The sequence below is a fragment of the Pleurodeles waltl genome, chromosome 8, assembly GCF_031143425.1.
Source record: "Pleurodeles waltl isolate 20211129_DDA chromosome 8, aPleWal1.hap1.20221129, whole genome shotgun sequence".
Lineage (NCBI taxonomy): Eukaryota > Metazoa > Chordata > Amphibia > Caudata > Salamandridae > Pleurodeles > Pleurodeles waltl.
Window position 1 is genome coordinate 542,121,274 of NC_090447.1, and position 15,727 is coordinate 542,137,000.

Genomic DNA, 15,727 nt, shown 5'->3' on the forward strand with positions numbered 1-15,727 from the left:
GGAAAGATTTTTGCCAAATTGATTCAGTCGCGTCTAGACCAATGGCTAGAGGACGGAGATTTAATATCAACACACCAAGCTGGTTTTAGGAGAGGCCAAAGTACAACAGACCAACTTTTTAAGCTAAACATGATCTGTGCTAAATACGCCACCCTTAAAAACTGTCCATTATACCTGGTCTTTGTGGATCTCCAAACAGCCTTCGACAGCGTAAATCGCCAAACATTATGGCAGCTATTGTCGGACATGGGCATACAGGGAAAAATCTTAAGGCTGCTAATTCTATTGCATACAGGAAACACTGCCAGGGTCAGATATTCTACGAGAAATGATTATACGGCCAAAATTCCAATTGAGCGAGGTGTAAAACAAGGCTGCGTTTTGACCCCAACCTTATTCAATTGTTATATAAATAAAGTAAGTCAAGTTTTGAAGGAATTAAATCTGGACGTGCCAAAACTAGCCAATGAAAGTATACCTATCTTGCTCTTTGCTGATGACGCCGTATTACTGGCAAGAACAGAGATAGCAATGCATGGTCTACTTAGGGGCTTCGAATCTTTCTGTACCTCAAGGAGCATGGTAATCAATGAGGGGAAAACAAAGTTTATGATTCTCAACCAAAAACAGACGTTGCAATCGACTTTTAGGGTAAATAATAAGCCTTTGGCCCGAGTGGCCACCTATGATTACCTGGGCTGCAGATTAGATGAAAAACAGACATGGAAACCACAAATCTACAAAAGCAGAATTTCCTTGGCCCAACAAGCCGGAGCAGTACTCAGATTTGCAAAGGCTACAGGCAATCACTCCGTGAGCTCCGCACTGCTTGCATACAAAACAAAAGCAAGAGCCGCAGCACTTTACAGCGCAGAGATCTGGGGATTCAGAAAGATTCCATCAATACAAGTAACCGAGAACAAATTTTTACGCCAATTACTTTGTCTAGGTAATGCTACACCAATGAACGCAATAAGAATTGATCTACAGATGAGAAAGGTTGAGGACTACATCGCTCTGGCTCCAGTAAGATACTGGATCCGTATTTGGACAAAAGAGGCTCTTAAACCATTCAGAGACGTACTTAAGGATATCATGAAGCTGCAAAACCATCGGAAACTGCCCTGGTTCAAACATATCTCAACTATCCTGGCTGCTATCGGCCAGGATGACTTTTGGCTCCATCCAGAAAAAATCGGAAGGCCTAGTCTAGCTGTCATAAAAAAGGCATATTGGGAGCGAAAGACAGAGATTATGTGCGAGTCATTTAGCCCTTTATTCAAGCGGTATATTTTGTTTAACCAAGAGCTTAAACCAGCATTATTCATAGACAGTATTTATCCGGAGGAAAAAAGGGCTCTCTACTTTAAATTCCGTATGGGCACACTACCAGTGACAGCGGTGGTCAACAGATGGCAATCCGCTCCTCCGAGTAGTTTAGAATGTTGTCCATGCCTTCATGGTGGTCCGGAAACACTTTCCCACTTCCTTTTACTATGCCACTTTACGCTCAGACTCCGTAAATTGTACCTTCGTCCACTTTTCAGAACTTCCGGAGTTAGGAAGTGCAAGGAGGCGGAAGCGCTATGTATGCGTTCAGATGAGAAATACATTGTGACAAAGGTCTCAACCTATATCTTGGAAGCATGGAAATTACGTCTATCAATGCACCTACAGTTGGCACAGGCACAATAGCCTATGTTATCCCGTACCTATTTAGCTTGGGAAATCGGTGCAGGGTAGTGTAAACTGGGTTAGGCCTCGGGCTTTTATTAAATGGCTGAAAGGCAATGCAAGGCCCCAAATGACTCGTCCCATAATAAGACATTTTAAATATTAGACTCATAATGTTTTTCTAGAATAAGTTAAGTTTTTATGTAAATTATGGTCAAATCAGGTTTTACGATAATGCATGGTAAATTGGATACATTTTGGCACATGTTAAATCAAAAATTCAAGCATAGTTCCTTTTATTGAGATGCTTTATTTAATGTGATTTTTATTGAGTTCGAGGGATTGATATCTATTGTGTGATTATTGTTAAGGCCGGATAGGCTAATAACAATTAAATAAATGGTAATGGTAAATGGCAACTGGGACTTTTAAACTATAAACAACACATGTTAAAATGGCAGCGCTCTGAGCAGAGTGATTTATGGATGAATTGAAGTCCTTTCTCACTGATGACTAATATCGAAACTAACAATGAAGGGAAACTATTTAAACAGCCAAATACAAGTGTCTTTTTATTTTGCTGGCATTTGAGAAAGGCATTTAGCTGAAACGCGTTATGGCTTTGAAGGAAAGCCGGTTTGTTGGTATGTTTTACGTGTATGCCACTTGCACGGAGGAGGCACCCATCGTTAAGTGTTCGGCATTTTCAGTGGCATTTGGAGAAACCTATAATGACAAAATGCCTGAACTGCCGTAGCCCTGAAATATTGAAATACTTGCTGATTTTACAGGACATGACTACATGGATTGGCATTAGTCACGAGACTGCTGCCTTCAGGTATGGAAATAATATGGGCATGAGACGGAGATGAACAGGCTTAACTAATTTGTTTCATGAAAAGACATTCGCATATTTCCACAACAACATTGAGTTTTCATGCTGAAAGCGCACCGATTACAATGACAGTATGAATATGCCCAGAATCACTACTGCAACTGGGACTTTTAAACTATAAACAACACATGTTAAAATGACAGCGCTCTGAGCAGAGTGATTTATGGATGAATTGAAGTCCTTTCTCACTGATGACTAATATCGAAACCAACAATGAAGGGAAACTATTTAAACAGCCAAATATGAGTGTCTTTTTATTTTGCTGGCATTTGAGAAAGGCATTTAGCTGAAACGCGTCATGCTGGGGAAATGAACTTAGCTGCAACCTGGAGAGTGCCCCTTTATGGCTTTGAAGGAAAGCCGGTTTTGTTGGTATGTTTTACGTGTATGCCACTTGCACGGAGGAGGCACCCATCGTTAAGTGTTCGGCATTTTCAGTGGCATTTGGAGAAATATATATATATATTTATATATATATATATATATATATATATATATATATATATATATATATATATATATATATATACACATACATATGTATATATATGATTTTGGAATTTTTGCCTTTCTTAAAGGCATGAAAGAATTTTTACTTCAAAGAGTCAAAGAGGTCAAATCCATAATTGTTGGTTCTTCCATGACTCTGCGCTTCTGGCGTTGGAAGTTGTGGAAAGGAACTGACGTACACACACCGAGACGGCGTCTATATAGACAACCGTGATGTCATAGACGGCTCCAACGACGCACGCGGATCCGAACGCCGCTGCCCGACGGCACGCGCGCAGGGTACTGCTCAGAAAAAACTCCGGATTCGAAGCTGACGACAGGGAATTCTAAGGTGAGGAATCTGCAGCTAGATAGAGTCTCTACCAGATACCTTGTTACCGAAGGTAAGTAACTTGTTCTTTAGCGCACCATGTGTGCCCAGGTCCTGTGAATCAAATGTTACTAATGGGCATGTAGCACTGATTGGGTCACTCATGAGTAGCCTTGTAAACATGTCTCAGAACTGCCACTGCAGTGTGTGTATGTGCAGTTTTAAGCTGCCATTTTTACCCGGCAAGTGCACCCAGTTGCCAGGCTCAAACCTTCATTTTTAGTACATGTAAGACACCTCTAAGGTAGGCTCAGGGCAACTCCAGGGGCAGGGTGTAGTGTATTTAAAAGATAGGACATGTACTGGTGTGTTTCCTTTGTCCTGATAGTGAAATATTGCTAAATTTGTTTTTCAAGACCTATCTCTCTCATAAGTTAAGACATGGATTGCCTTAAAATATCTTTTTAAGTTTAATTTCCCATTAGGAGCAGATAGAGATATGGAGTTTGGGGCTTCTGAACTCACAATTAAAAAATATATCTTTTTGTGAAGTTGTTTTTTGAACTGTGAGTTTGAAAATGCCACTTTTAGAAAGTGGGCATTTTCTTGCTTGCCCATGCTGTGTCTCTCCCTGTCTCTGGAATACACATCTGGGTCAGGATGACAGATGGGCTGTTTGTGCATTCACTCTAGACAGCCCCACAAAGGGAGCTGAGGTGTGCCCTGTATATCCTGATAGCCCATCACCAGGCTGATGGGTCTTCCTGAGCTACAGTGGTGGGGAGTAGCTGACACCTTCACTCCAGGGCTATGCCTGTCCTCACACAAAGCAGTTTTCAAGCCCCCTGGAGTGTGCCTGGGACCAGGGTAGGGCAAGGTAGGGTCTTGTGCGATTCAAAAACTATTCTTTGATGTTTGCCTAGTTCAAAGACAGAAATGGGTATAAGTACTTGACCTCTGACCCTACATAGTTAGAATCCTACTGCACTGAGGACAGTCTGCCAGGAAGAAGAGCTGGATGCTGTTCTTCCTGAGAAGGGACTGCTACTGCAGGAGGGACTGCCACTCTGCCTGTTAATTTGCCTAGCTGACCTGCTGCTTCTGTCCTGTAAGTGGAAGGACTGGACTTTTCTTTGTACATCCTGCTTCCAAAGGATCTCCAAGGCCTTGGACTAAGCTTGTCCGTGAGACTTCTTAAGAGGAGGCATCAAATACTTCACCTACCAGCACCTAGGCTCTGTTGCCGAGGGTCATGACTTGCCAAGTGGTGCCAAGTTCCTGGGCCCTTGGGAGTAAGTTCTGGTGTAAAAAGGAAGACACCAGCACATTGCCTCCAGAGCAGATTTGGAACCGGCGCTGCTCTTTAACTTCGTGCCACTGCCTGCACCAGAGCCGTGGTCCCCGCTGAGTGCAATGACCATGACCGATGCCACTGCAGCCCCTCTGAAGTCCAGCCACAGCGCAAGTCGAGAGCGCTGTGTCACCCGACTCCAACTCCACTGCAGCACCTGTTGCCCCTTGGTGTGATCGCAACACCGCAAAGTCAATGCCTCGTGTCTTGACCTACTGGATTCATCGACCCTTCTTGTCATAAGCAACCAACACTTCACAACTGATGCCGCATCACCTCCCCTACAATCGTAAGGAAGCAACGCCTCATCTCCCCTGCCTAGCAATAAGGAACTGACACCTCACCTCCCCGGTAGTTGTAAGGAACCAACACCAAAATGGATCCAGGGATGCCTCACCTGCCTGACTCTGTGCAACGTCTTTGTTTCCTCATTGTTTTTAAAGGTACTGTATCCGGGGTGCATGTGACTCTATGACCAGCCTGCACTCCCTCGCAAGTGGCATCAGGCTGTTGGAGACGACTCTGTCAAGATGTTGTGATAACCTGAGTTGGAGCTATAATGTTTCTAAGCACTTTGTTAATTTAATCTTTGAAAATTCATATCTTTGCTTATGTATGCTGGATTTTTGTCTTTTTGGTCTTGTTCTACTCAAATAAAAATTGGCTGGTTTTCTAAACTGGTGTGAAGTACTTTTGTGGTGTTTTAACTGTTACAGTGTGTGTGTGTGTGTACAAATACTTAACGCATTGCCTCTGAGATAGATAAGCAGTGAGGGTACCTACTTGGACAGGGTGGAAACCACTTCCAATTAGAGACCCCATTTCTAACAGTGGGTAAATAAGGGACTAGTCTCAATTGATAATGTAACTGGAGAACTGGAGTGCAGACGGTATATGTTTAGGATAAGTATTGCCCTTGCCAGAGTGTGTGCAGGCTCAGAGATGTAAAGAAGTATATCATCTGTGTAGAGGGAGATCCTATCCTCCCAATCATCAGCCCATTGCAGATCTTCAACAGTGTGTCACTTCTAATCCAGGCCGCTAGGGGTTTAAGGATGAACAAATTGGGGGCAGGGGGTGGGGGGGGGGGTGGGGGGGGAGGAGGGTGGGGGGGGAGTGGGCACCCCTGTTGCTTACGTGAAAGGAGGTGGATGTGCCACTGTTCACCATCATCTGGGTCAAGGGTGCAGTGCATAGGAGCTTTACCCAAGATATAAACTGAGGGCCAAAACCCATGCTGACCAACATTTCGAATAAGAATGGCCACTCAATGATGTCAAAGGCCATTTGGGCATCCTCTTGGAGGTCAGGTGCATGGCCCAGTACACAGTGTAAGCATCTTAGATTGGGAGAGGTGTTCCTTCTTAGCATAAAAACAGATTGGTCTTGGTGGATTAGGGTACCAATCGCCCGGATCAACCTAGTGGCCAGTATCTTGGCAAGGATTTATGCCTCTTTTAAGCAGCAATTTTGGCCTGTAGGAGGCACAGTTTTGTGGTGGTTTGCCCTCTTAGGCAATATTACTATCCAGATCACCAGTTCGATGAGACATCTTTGACGTTTGCAACACGTTTCAGTAATTTGATGCCATAGGGGGACTAAAATGTGGTTGTCACTTTCCTGATGTGTACCCCTTTCGAGTCAATATTCAGTTTATCCATTATGCCTCTTGACCTTGAAAACGATCTTTCTGGTCACAATAACATTGGCACATCATGACAGTCCAGCTTCTTAGACCACCATTTTTCCAGACAAACTGTTGTTTAAAAACTTGATATGCGTTCCTGCCCAAAATAGTGATGCCTTTTCAAGTTGGACAAGCTATCACTCTAGACATTCCTTGTTCCACCTCATTTCTAGAGCGAGGAAGAGAGATTCAATTGCTTGGACCTTTAAAGAGCAATGAGCGTTTAAATCAATCATACCATGGACCATTTGGTGGACAATCTGCTCTTTGTGGGGTTCTCTGGAGAAAAAGGCAAGGCAGGGAAGAAAGGCCACATCCCAATGGATAGTTGTCTGTACTAAGATCTTCTATGCATTGGCTAAGAAGCAGCCTCCAGAAGGACTGAGGGCTCATTCCACCAGAGCCAAAGATGCTACCACTGTGTTGGCACATGAAGTGCCTATCCTGGCTGTCTGGCAGGCTGCTACAAGGGCATCAGTGCATAGGTTCACAAAATACTATTGCCTCAGCAGTCAGGTCTGTGGGGTTGGGCATGCTGCCTGTTTGTGCTGCAGGACTTTTTGATTTGATCCATTCCATATCATACCATCTTGAAAAGTCATGCTTTGATATCTGTTGACAAGTGAGCAATCAGCGGTTAAAAGTATCCATCAGAGGAACAACTTACTTTCCATTGGAGGTAATCCTTCCAATGGATAATCTCTCACCTCACATTTCTCACTGCTAACCTTCTTCTTTGCATAGCGGTCTTTTTTTCCATCTAAAAGGATCCCAGTTTAGGAATCTGCACACTGATCCTTCCAATAAACTGATGTGCTCTGCATCTTAGAGTGCAGAAAAGCTTACAAATGACACTAATGTCTACGCTCATGGTTAGTGCTTATATGCTGCTCCGCTCATCACTTCAGAACTGAATGAAGTCGGTGTGTGGAGCCACATGCACAATCAGTGTGTGTAGGAGCACTACTTTATGAGGTTCTGGAGTACTTTAATGGCAGCCACAACATTTCTCCTCATCTGGTGGCCAGCCAATCAGAGCTCTTGGTCAAGTAGGAACGCCCAATAAAAATTCTCAATTTTATCACTTTTTCTCTGTAGGACTCCCGCTGCACTAGTTATCGCTAAATCGCAAAAATGCAAAAACATGCTTTTAGGGCAAATATGCAGTTTTCTGTCAGTTTTGGTATATTTCTATTCAGCCTTTTTTGTATCACTGCCCAATGTTCTCTATGGAAGTTTCATTCAGAAAAACATTCCAGGAAGAGGTTGAGGTGGATGAATATTTTTTTGGGGAATGTTTTGTAAAGATTCATCAGAGTGCAAAAGTGATTAGCAAAACAAAAAATGCTGTTCCTATGGAATCTCTAATTTACACACATATTGATTGATATATATATATATATATATATATATATATCTCAATTAGTGGCAGTTGTCACTGAGTAGGTATAGTTGGGCCAACTTTCTATAGAGACACCTGCCCCACTAGACATGTTGTGTGGGGAATCCCAGAGGGGACCTCCTGGGGACAATAATGGCAAAAATAGTGGTCACACTCCTTTCATAAATAAACACCCTGGAGTGCATCAGGACTTGGGGTGCAGCACAATTACATTTTGTTGGGAGGGTTACATGTGGCCCCCTTCACTGAGCCCTGGGACCTCATTCCCCTGGTTATCAATTTGAGGGGGAGGGGACATGCATTTCCTCTCCATGAGCCACTTGGAGACCTTATCCCCTGGGGCTTGCCACCCCGAGCCTAGATCAGCCCATATCACCCCATCCCCCAGGGCTCAACCCAAACAGTGTCTTGGAGCCCCATCCCCGGGACTCTGTAGTTTCCTGCCCAGGAGAGTGCTGGCCTACTATACCCGCACTCTCCTGGGCAGGAAACATAAATTTTTTCCCATCTGGGTCACAGAAGAAAAAGAAGCTTTTTACTCCTGGGCAGGAGAGAAAAGAAGAATGGTGCCCCACAATGGTTGCTGGATGAGAAGCCAGCTAGGGCCACAGGGGTCTTAGGGCTCTGCCTGTATTGCATCTAACATACAGGTAAATGTGGTGCCATGGGTGGGCAGTCAATTAGAAAATTTACAAAAAATGGCCAGCTCCCGCCATGAGCACCCCTGGAGAAAATTGAAAAGAAAAAAACAATGATCAGCTCCTTCCATGGTGATGCCTGGATAATCAGCTGAGGCCGTGGGGCCTTATATGTATATCCTGGTGGTGCCACTAGATGGGGGAGGAACCCTACCTAGCATTTTTTTTAAATATTTAATGTTGCAGGGAGTGCATCAGAAACCACCAGCAATATTATAAAAAGTGGCAAACAAGTCTCCTGGCTGATTAAATCCATGACCCCAGAAGAGTTTACCATATATTTTTAAAGCACTCCCAACTTGAGCCGTATACTTCTCAACTGGAGTCCAGGGGCACCTTATGGTTTTTCTATGGCTGCTCTTTGAGGCCTGAATGTCGAAAGGATGACTCAAAGCTGTGTTGATTTTTAAAATAAGGTTTTATTCAAACAATTTTCTGATAATTTATTTTTGTAAACATTGCAATGTGTGAATTTATATAATATACATTTGAATACAGGTATTGCTGATTCTTTAACAACAAAAATAAGTCTGCTTTATTTACATTATTATGCTGCTCTCTTGATAAAGCCAATAGGCCCGCTTTTTAGGTTGCGCCTATACAATGCATGTGCTGTCTTTGCAAAACTTTTGTGTACATCCAGTGACCTTACAGCCCACCCATAGCTTACCATGTGATAGCTTCAGCATCGCTCTCTTTTGCTTCACTCCCATTTGTCACGGCATGTAGGCATCTTGTCACCTTCTTGTGTTTGTCCCTCCTCTGGAGCATGGACTGAGTACTTGTATTCATCCACTGCCCCCATTTGTGGAACTACTTTGTGTTCATATGAGTGCTTGTGTTTTCAGTCCATTTCCCACATCCGTCCATTCTGCTTCTTTTCCCTCCCACCCGCTTCCCTTCCATGTTGCTTCTTTTCCTTTCACCCGCTTCCCTTCCATGTTGCTTCTTTTCCCTTTCACCCGCTTCCCTTCCATTTTGCTTCTTTTCCCTCCCACCCGCTTCCCTTCCATGTTGCTTCTTTTCCCTCCCACCCACCCCCTTTCTATGTTGCTTCTTTTCCCTCCCACCCACCCCCTTTCTATGTTGCTTCTTTTCCCTCCCACCCACCCCCTTTCTATGTTGCTTCTTTTCCCTCCCGACCACCCCCTTTCTATGTTGCTTAATTTCCCTCCCAACCACCCCCTTTCTATGTTGCTTCGGCACAGAATATACTTAGCCTTGTGCTGTATAGTATGTCTGTGATTCTGCGTACATTCCAAATAAAGAACACTAAAACCTTATTTCTTACACCACTATCCTCTACTCTGCACCACCTTATTGTACACAACAGCACTCTACTCCACTCTACTTTACTCTGCACCACTCTACTCTATGCTAGTGCACTCTACTCCACTGCAATATATGCCAGTGAATTCAGCCTGAGCTACGGCATGGCCCTCTACGTCTCTCTACTCTGCACCACTCTACAACACTGGACTTTACACCGCTATACTCTATTCTACACCACTCAACTCTACAGCACTGTACTTTCCACTGCTCTACCGCTGCACTCTACACCACTCGACTCTACTTTTCACCACTGTATTCTGTCACTGCACTCTATCCCACTGCTCTCTGTTCTACCCCACTGCACTCTGCCACAGCACTTTACTCTGCACCACTCTGCGCAACTGCATCTACACCACTGCGATCTGCCACTCTACACCACTGCTCTCTATACCATTGCATTCTACTCTGCACCACTTTACTCTGTCCAACTGCACTCTGCGTCACTGCCATTCATGCCACTGCACTCTACAACACTCCACTCTGTACTACTTTACTCTGGACAAACTACTCTACAGCACTCTACACCACTGCGCTCTATCCCACCGCACTCTATCCCACTGCACTCTGTACTGCTGTACTCTATGCCACTCTACCCTACACCACTCTACTCTGCTGCACTACACTACGCCACTGGGCTCTATTCCACTGCACTCTAAGCTGCTCTACTCTGCATTGCTCTGCATCACTGCACTCTACTCCACTCTACTCTGCACCACTGAACATTACACTAGTCTACTCTTCACAAGTCCCTGTGCCACTGCATTCTATGCCACTGCACTCGATTATATACCTCTCTACGCCACTCTACTCCAGTGCACTCTACTGTACACCACTTTACACCACTGCAGTGTACCCGTTTGCACTCTATGCCACTCTAATCTATTCTGCAGCAGTCTACGCCACTGCACTGTACTCTGCACCACTCTACGCCACTATACTCTGCATGACTTTATGCCACTGCTTTCTATGCCACTTTACTCTGCACCACTGTACTCTACTCTGCCACTGCTTTCTATGCCACTGCACCCTAAACCACTCTACTCTACTTTGAACTACTCTAGTCTGTGCCACTGCACTCTATGCTACTATACTCTATAGCAGTGCACTCTGCCAGGCCCTCCATGTCAGTGTACTGTACTCTCCTCTGCACGACTCTAAGCCACTGCACTCTAGGCAGTCCACTCTACTCTGCTCTATGCCACTCCACCCCAATGTACTACACTCTACAGCACTTCACTCTATGCCATTCCACTCTGCTACACTCCTCTCTATGCCACTCCAAGCCATTCCACTTTATGCCAATGCTAGTCTACTCCACTCCACCCTATGCCCCTTGACTCTATTCATCTGCACTCTATGCCACTCCACTCCATGCTACTGCACTCTACACTACTCTACACCAGTCCACTCAACGCCACTCCATTGTACTCTACACCACTGCACTTCACTGTATCCCCTTCTGTGCCATTCCACTCCACACCACTTCTCTCTTCCTCACTCCAAGCCTCTAAAATCCACTCCACTCTACACCACTCCACTTTACCCCACTCCAAACCACTCTGCTGTGCTACTGCACGCTGTTGTACATCATGGCTGAAAGACATTGGCAAAGCCAGTAGCTCTCACGTAGACAAAACCTATTAACTTTTGCACTGCATGTTATATTTTGAATTCCTGACTCGTTCATAAAGCCTGCCTTACTTAAATGATGCCCTTTATATTGTTACACTACATAGTCATCCATGCATGCCCACAGTGGTCGGGTGCATGACCTGACTGCAGGCCAGCCCCTGTGTTCAACACCACGCTGCATGGGGTGGTGGGGCGGCTAGGGCACCCACAAGGGTTTAGGCACAAGACCTGGCCTTAGACATGGCCCTGCACCCATCCCCATGCTGTGCACGGCCAAAGGCCATGCACAGCGAGGGGGTTGGCCGCAAGGCCTGGCTGCGCTATGTGCTGCTAATTACCCCCAGTATTACATCAATTACATCGTTGATGACACATTGTGCTTGGTTTGTACATAAGTTATAGTTAAATTAAAGCATGTGTTCTAGTTACCTGAGATAACTATAACTGGTAAATGTTAATGGTTTTGTTTGTTTAAAATGGTATGTATTTACTGACATTTTCACATAACTATAACATCCCTTTCAACTTTGGCATTTTCAGTTATATTGACATTTATCATAAGACTGAACACATGGTGTTTACATTTCTCCAGGACTTCTAAATGGGAATATAGTAATGGATTTGTAGCATTTGTCACATAATTTGCCACCTAGTCAGCACAATTTGCATATTTCATAAATAAAGTTGCTTATAGTTCCAATGGATGAAAACAATACCGATATGCAACATAAGTTGTGTTTTACATATAATTAACATAACCTAGCTGCATGATCTGGTTCCTCCATGCAGCATAATCATAATAGCCCTGTCAGTGTTAAATCTTTGCAGAGTGATTGGGGGACCTGTCAGAATGATGATGGCATCCCAGTCTCACAGAAAACTGAGATATTATACCTATTTCGTGGCTGCCTGTAACAATATGGGTATTTAGAGCACTGCATTTGGTGCTATAAAAGCACCCACACAAATAATATAAACTATGTATAAATTACATACTAGAAACAGCCAGTGTGTAGTTATGGCAAGATTGTGTTTGTTGTTTTCATTATACATTTTGTGCTGTTCAATCTATCTACATTAAACTTTCCAAAAAGCTCTTTCTATTTGGGTTCCACATGAAATGTTAGTGCAGATCCGTCAAAGGAAGTTTGAGGTGGGAACGTACTAAAGGGAGTGACTTTTCCTTGTTTAACTCCCGTAGGATTCTTTCTTCTGCTCTTCCTAGGAAATAGTTGAACAGAATTACACCAAACTTGGCATGCATGGAAGCAGAGTTTTACTCAAGAAGGTGTGTGTCCTTAGTTTTGTGTAAATTTGTTCAGTAGTTTTGGAGAAATTGTTACAAACATGGGGTGAGATTGAAAGTGTTGAAAAGATGGAGATAGCATTAATCTGCAAACGGTCCACAAACCAGGTTTTGCAAACCAATCACAGGCATATATATATTTTTTTTAAATGAATGTGGAAGTTTTTTCTCCATCATCCATTTGGGTGTGTGAACTTAAATCGGTGTCTCCCTGCCCAAAGGCTATCATTGGCTGGCTGTAAAAGAGAAACATCTGTTTCGCTGATATTACATGATGCATAGCTTGGACACCACCTCCTGAAAATAAAATATTTTAAAGAGCCGTAATATACATGAGGTGCATCCCTTTCCCCCTTGTCTCTTGTAGGGGGCTCAAAGGGACCAACCCAAAATCAAAATTTAAAGGAGGTGATTTGGAGCCACCCTGGCACATGTCAGACAAACCTGTCGTCACAAAGATGGCAAAAAATGGGTGAGTACAGGTCCATTATATGGCTCCTCCGTGGTGTACAAGGCACTGCGTTATTAGAGAATGTAAAAAAAACTTAGAGTGGTCGGTCTGATGCATTGCCATGCTTAGACCCATCAGGTAAAGACCAATTCAGTCCCATCTCTGAGACTTACTTGCAGATGCTCATCATAGTGCAGTTTACTACTTGTGAATCTATCAGCGTGGTTTGCTTTTCTGTACTCAGAGGTCTTGCACACTCTAAATAACACTCGACTGTGCTCCATCTGAGCAGAGGAGGAGAATATTTCTGCTCTGGGAGAAGCAAGGCCTGCATAGGAAGAGGCATTGCACACCTACAACATGTCCAGGGCACAAAGGAATGAGAATGGGGCTGAGGGCAAAAAATACACTTTGAATTGCTGTCAACCAGTGACTTTGGGTAGCTTGAGTTTGTGTGGCAGCCCCTACATCTCCATGTGCACGCACATATAACTGAGTACAGCAAATATTGGTGAGCTGAGCACAGCTACAGAAGCTCTGACCAATGATTGACTCTGTTTTGTGTGCTTTGTCTCCACAAATGCGTGTTGTTTGGTAATTCCTTGGGTTAGGACTATTGCTATTCAGTCAGTAGAACAATGCCAAGTCTGAAATACAGACACACATTTTTTGAAGTTTTCTTTGGAGCAAACTTGGCCCAAGGGCATTAGAGTGTTTGCATGAGCACCAAACTACATTACACATTTTGGTGATTAGGTGACTTGCACAGAATCGCAGGATGTTGAGCCCCGCCGGTACTGGAACTTGGCACCCCATTTCCAAGGTGGGACACTCTGCTTGCATCTCTTCCCCTTAGTAACTCTTTTTGTTCCGTGATCCTACCCATTTAATATTCATGTCCTCAAAACCTATTAAAATTATGCAACAATACTGCAATAACTTTCTTTTGTGACAGTGTCCAGCGTTCTGTGTTTACAGTGATTGTACTGGTGATGCTGACACAACCTCAGCAGAACGACCAACAATGTTACATTCTGAAAAAACACACGTTTGATTGCTACACAGCAGTTGTGTAATACTGTGTACCTCTTGTTGCTGAGGAAAATATAAAAAGGCATTCATAAAAGTAATTTTCTCTCTCCAGGGCACAGTTGGCATAGAAATTCCCATTACCAACCCGACACATGAAGCACTACTTTTGGATGTATTGCTGAATGGCACAGGACTTACCGGAGACTCCAGCTTTGTTCTGAGGCCCAAAGAGACTCTTTCCTACGTGGCAATCTATTCCCCAGCTCATACTGGCACCTTCGAGGGAAGGTGAGTTATATAGTAAAAACTTAGAATCTTTGTTTTTAATTCACTCTTGATTGTGATAATACTGTAAGGCTTAATATCTGTTGACCCCTTGGTTTAGAGGCACTGATGATTTATTATTTCATATTGTATATTGTCTTTGAAATTGTATGTGCTGCCAATGTCAAAACAAGAATTTAATGACTCCTAATACAAGCAAGGAACTTGCTTTAGTTGAAACGGATACTACCCACATCCCTCCTTTGGTGGTGAGCAGTCATCTCAACCTAGCCAGACACAAAGCTGGGGAGCCTGAGGCTTGACTGTCTTGGCTGGAAGTGGTCTTGAACAAGGGGAGGACAGTGGGTTTCTGCTACGCTGTTTTAATACACCCTCTTTGTCCCTCAATCCCAGTAACAAGCAGGTTGCAAAACTCTCCCACTCTCATAATTTAAATTGGTCACAAATTGCCAACAAATGATACCTCTGTCCTAGAGTTCTGGGTTTTATTATCTCAGCCATCTGCTTGATAGGTTCTTCTAGGTAGGGGGCTGATTAGAGAGTTTTCTGACTTACTGGCGGCCCAAGCCTCCTAGCCCTACCTTGGGTGCCCATGATGGTTGTTGTAGTGTGACCAAGGTCAAAGGATTTCTGCAGGGACAACACACTAATCAGTTCCTTTGCTTTGCAAATTAAGTATCTGTTGTTCATTTTAATGTGTTTTAACACTGATAATCTGTTCACATGGTAACGTGCACCGGCTCTACCATTTGGCCATGCAGGCCCCAAGGGGAGATGTAAAAAGAAAATGTGTTCATTTTTCTCTCACAAAGTTGCTATATGTTTAAGATGTTTTCCGACTGTACATAAATAATGTGACATGCTATCTGGCCTTGTTGTATGTTTGTTTTTTAGTAAACGTTGCTACCTGACATTGATGACGAAGAAGTGGTTGATAGGACCAATACTTTTGCAGGAGTGAGCGTACTATGTACCGAGAACAGTGGATTTGCAGATAGTCTTTGTGCTTATGATAAGAGGGGCTTAAGTACTGCTTTATATTTATCTTCTCTGTGAGCACATTTTCTTTTTATCGCCATTCTTCATTGCTTCAATACTTGCGATATAAACTTCGAAAACTGAAATGCAAAATATATTCTTTGCAAGGTTTGCCATCTTCCTC

At 43.7% G+C, this 15,727-nt stretch overlaps 1 protein-coding gene across 1 annotated transcript in view; it reads left to right on the forward strand.

Annotated features, from left to right (window-relative positions):
* Positions 1–15,727, forward strand: part of CFAP47 (cilia and flagella associated protein 47) — a 2,216,809-nt gene that overhangs the window by 1,470,023 nt on the left and 731,059 nt on the right. Inside the window, exon 52 of the mRNA XM_069204610.1 lies at positions 14,393–14,568. Coding sequence (XP_069060711.1) covers positions 14,393–14,568 — 176 coding nt within the window. The remainder of the gene's footprint in view (positions 1–14,392; positions 14,569–15,727) is intronic.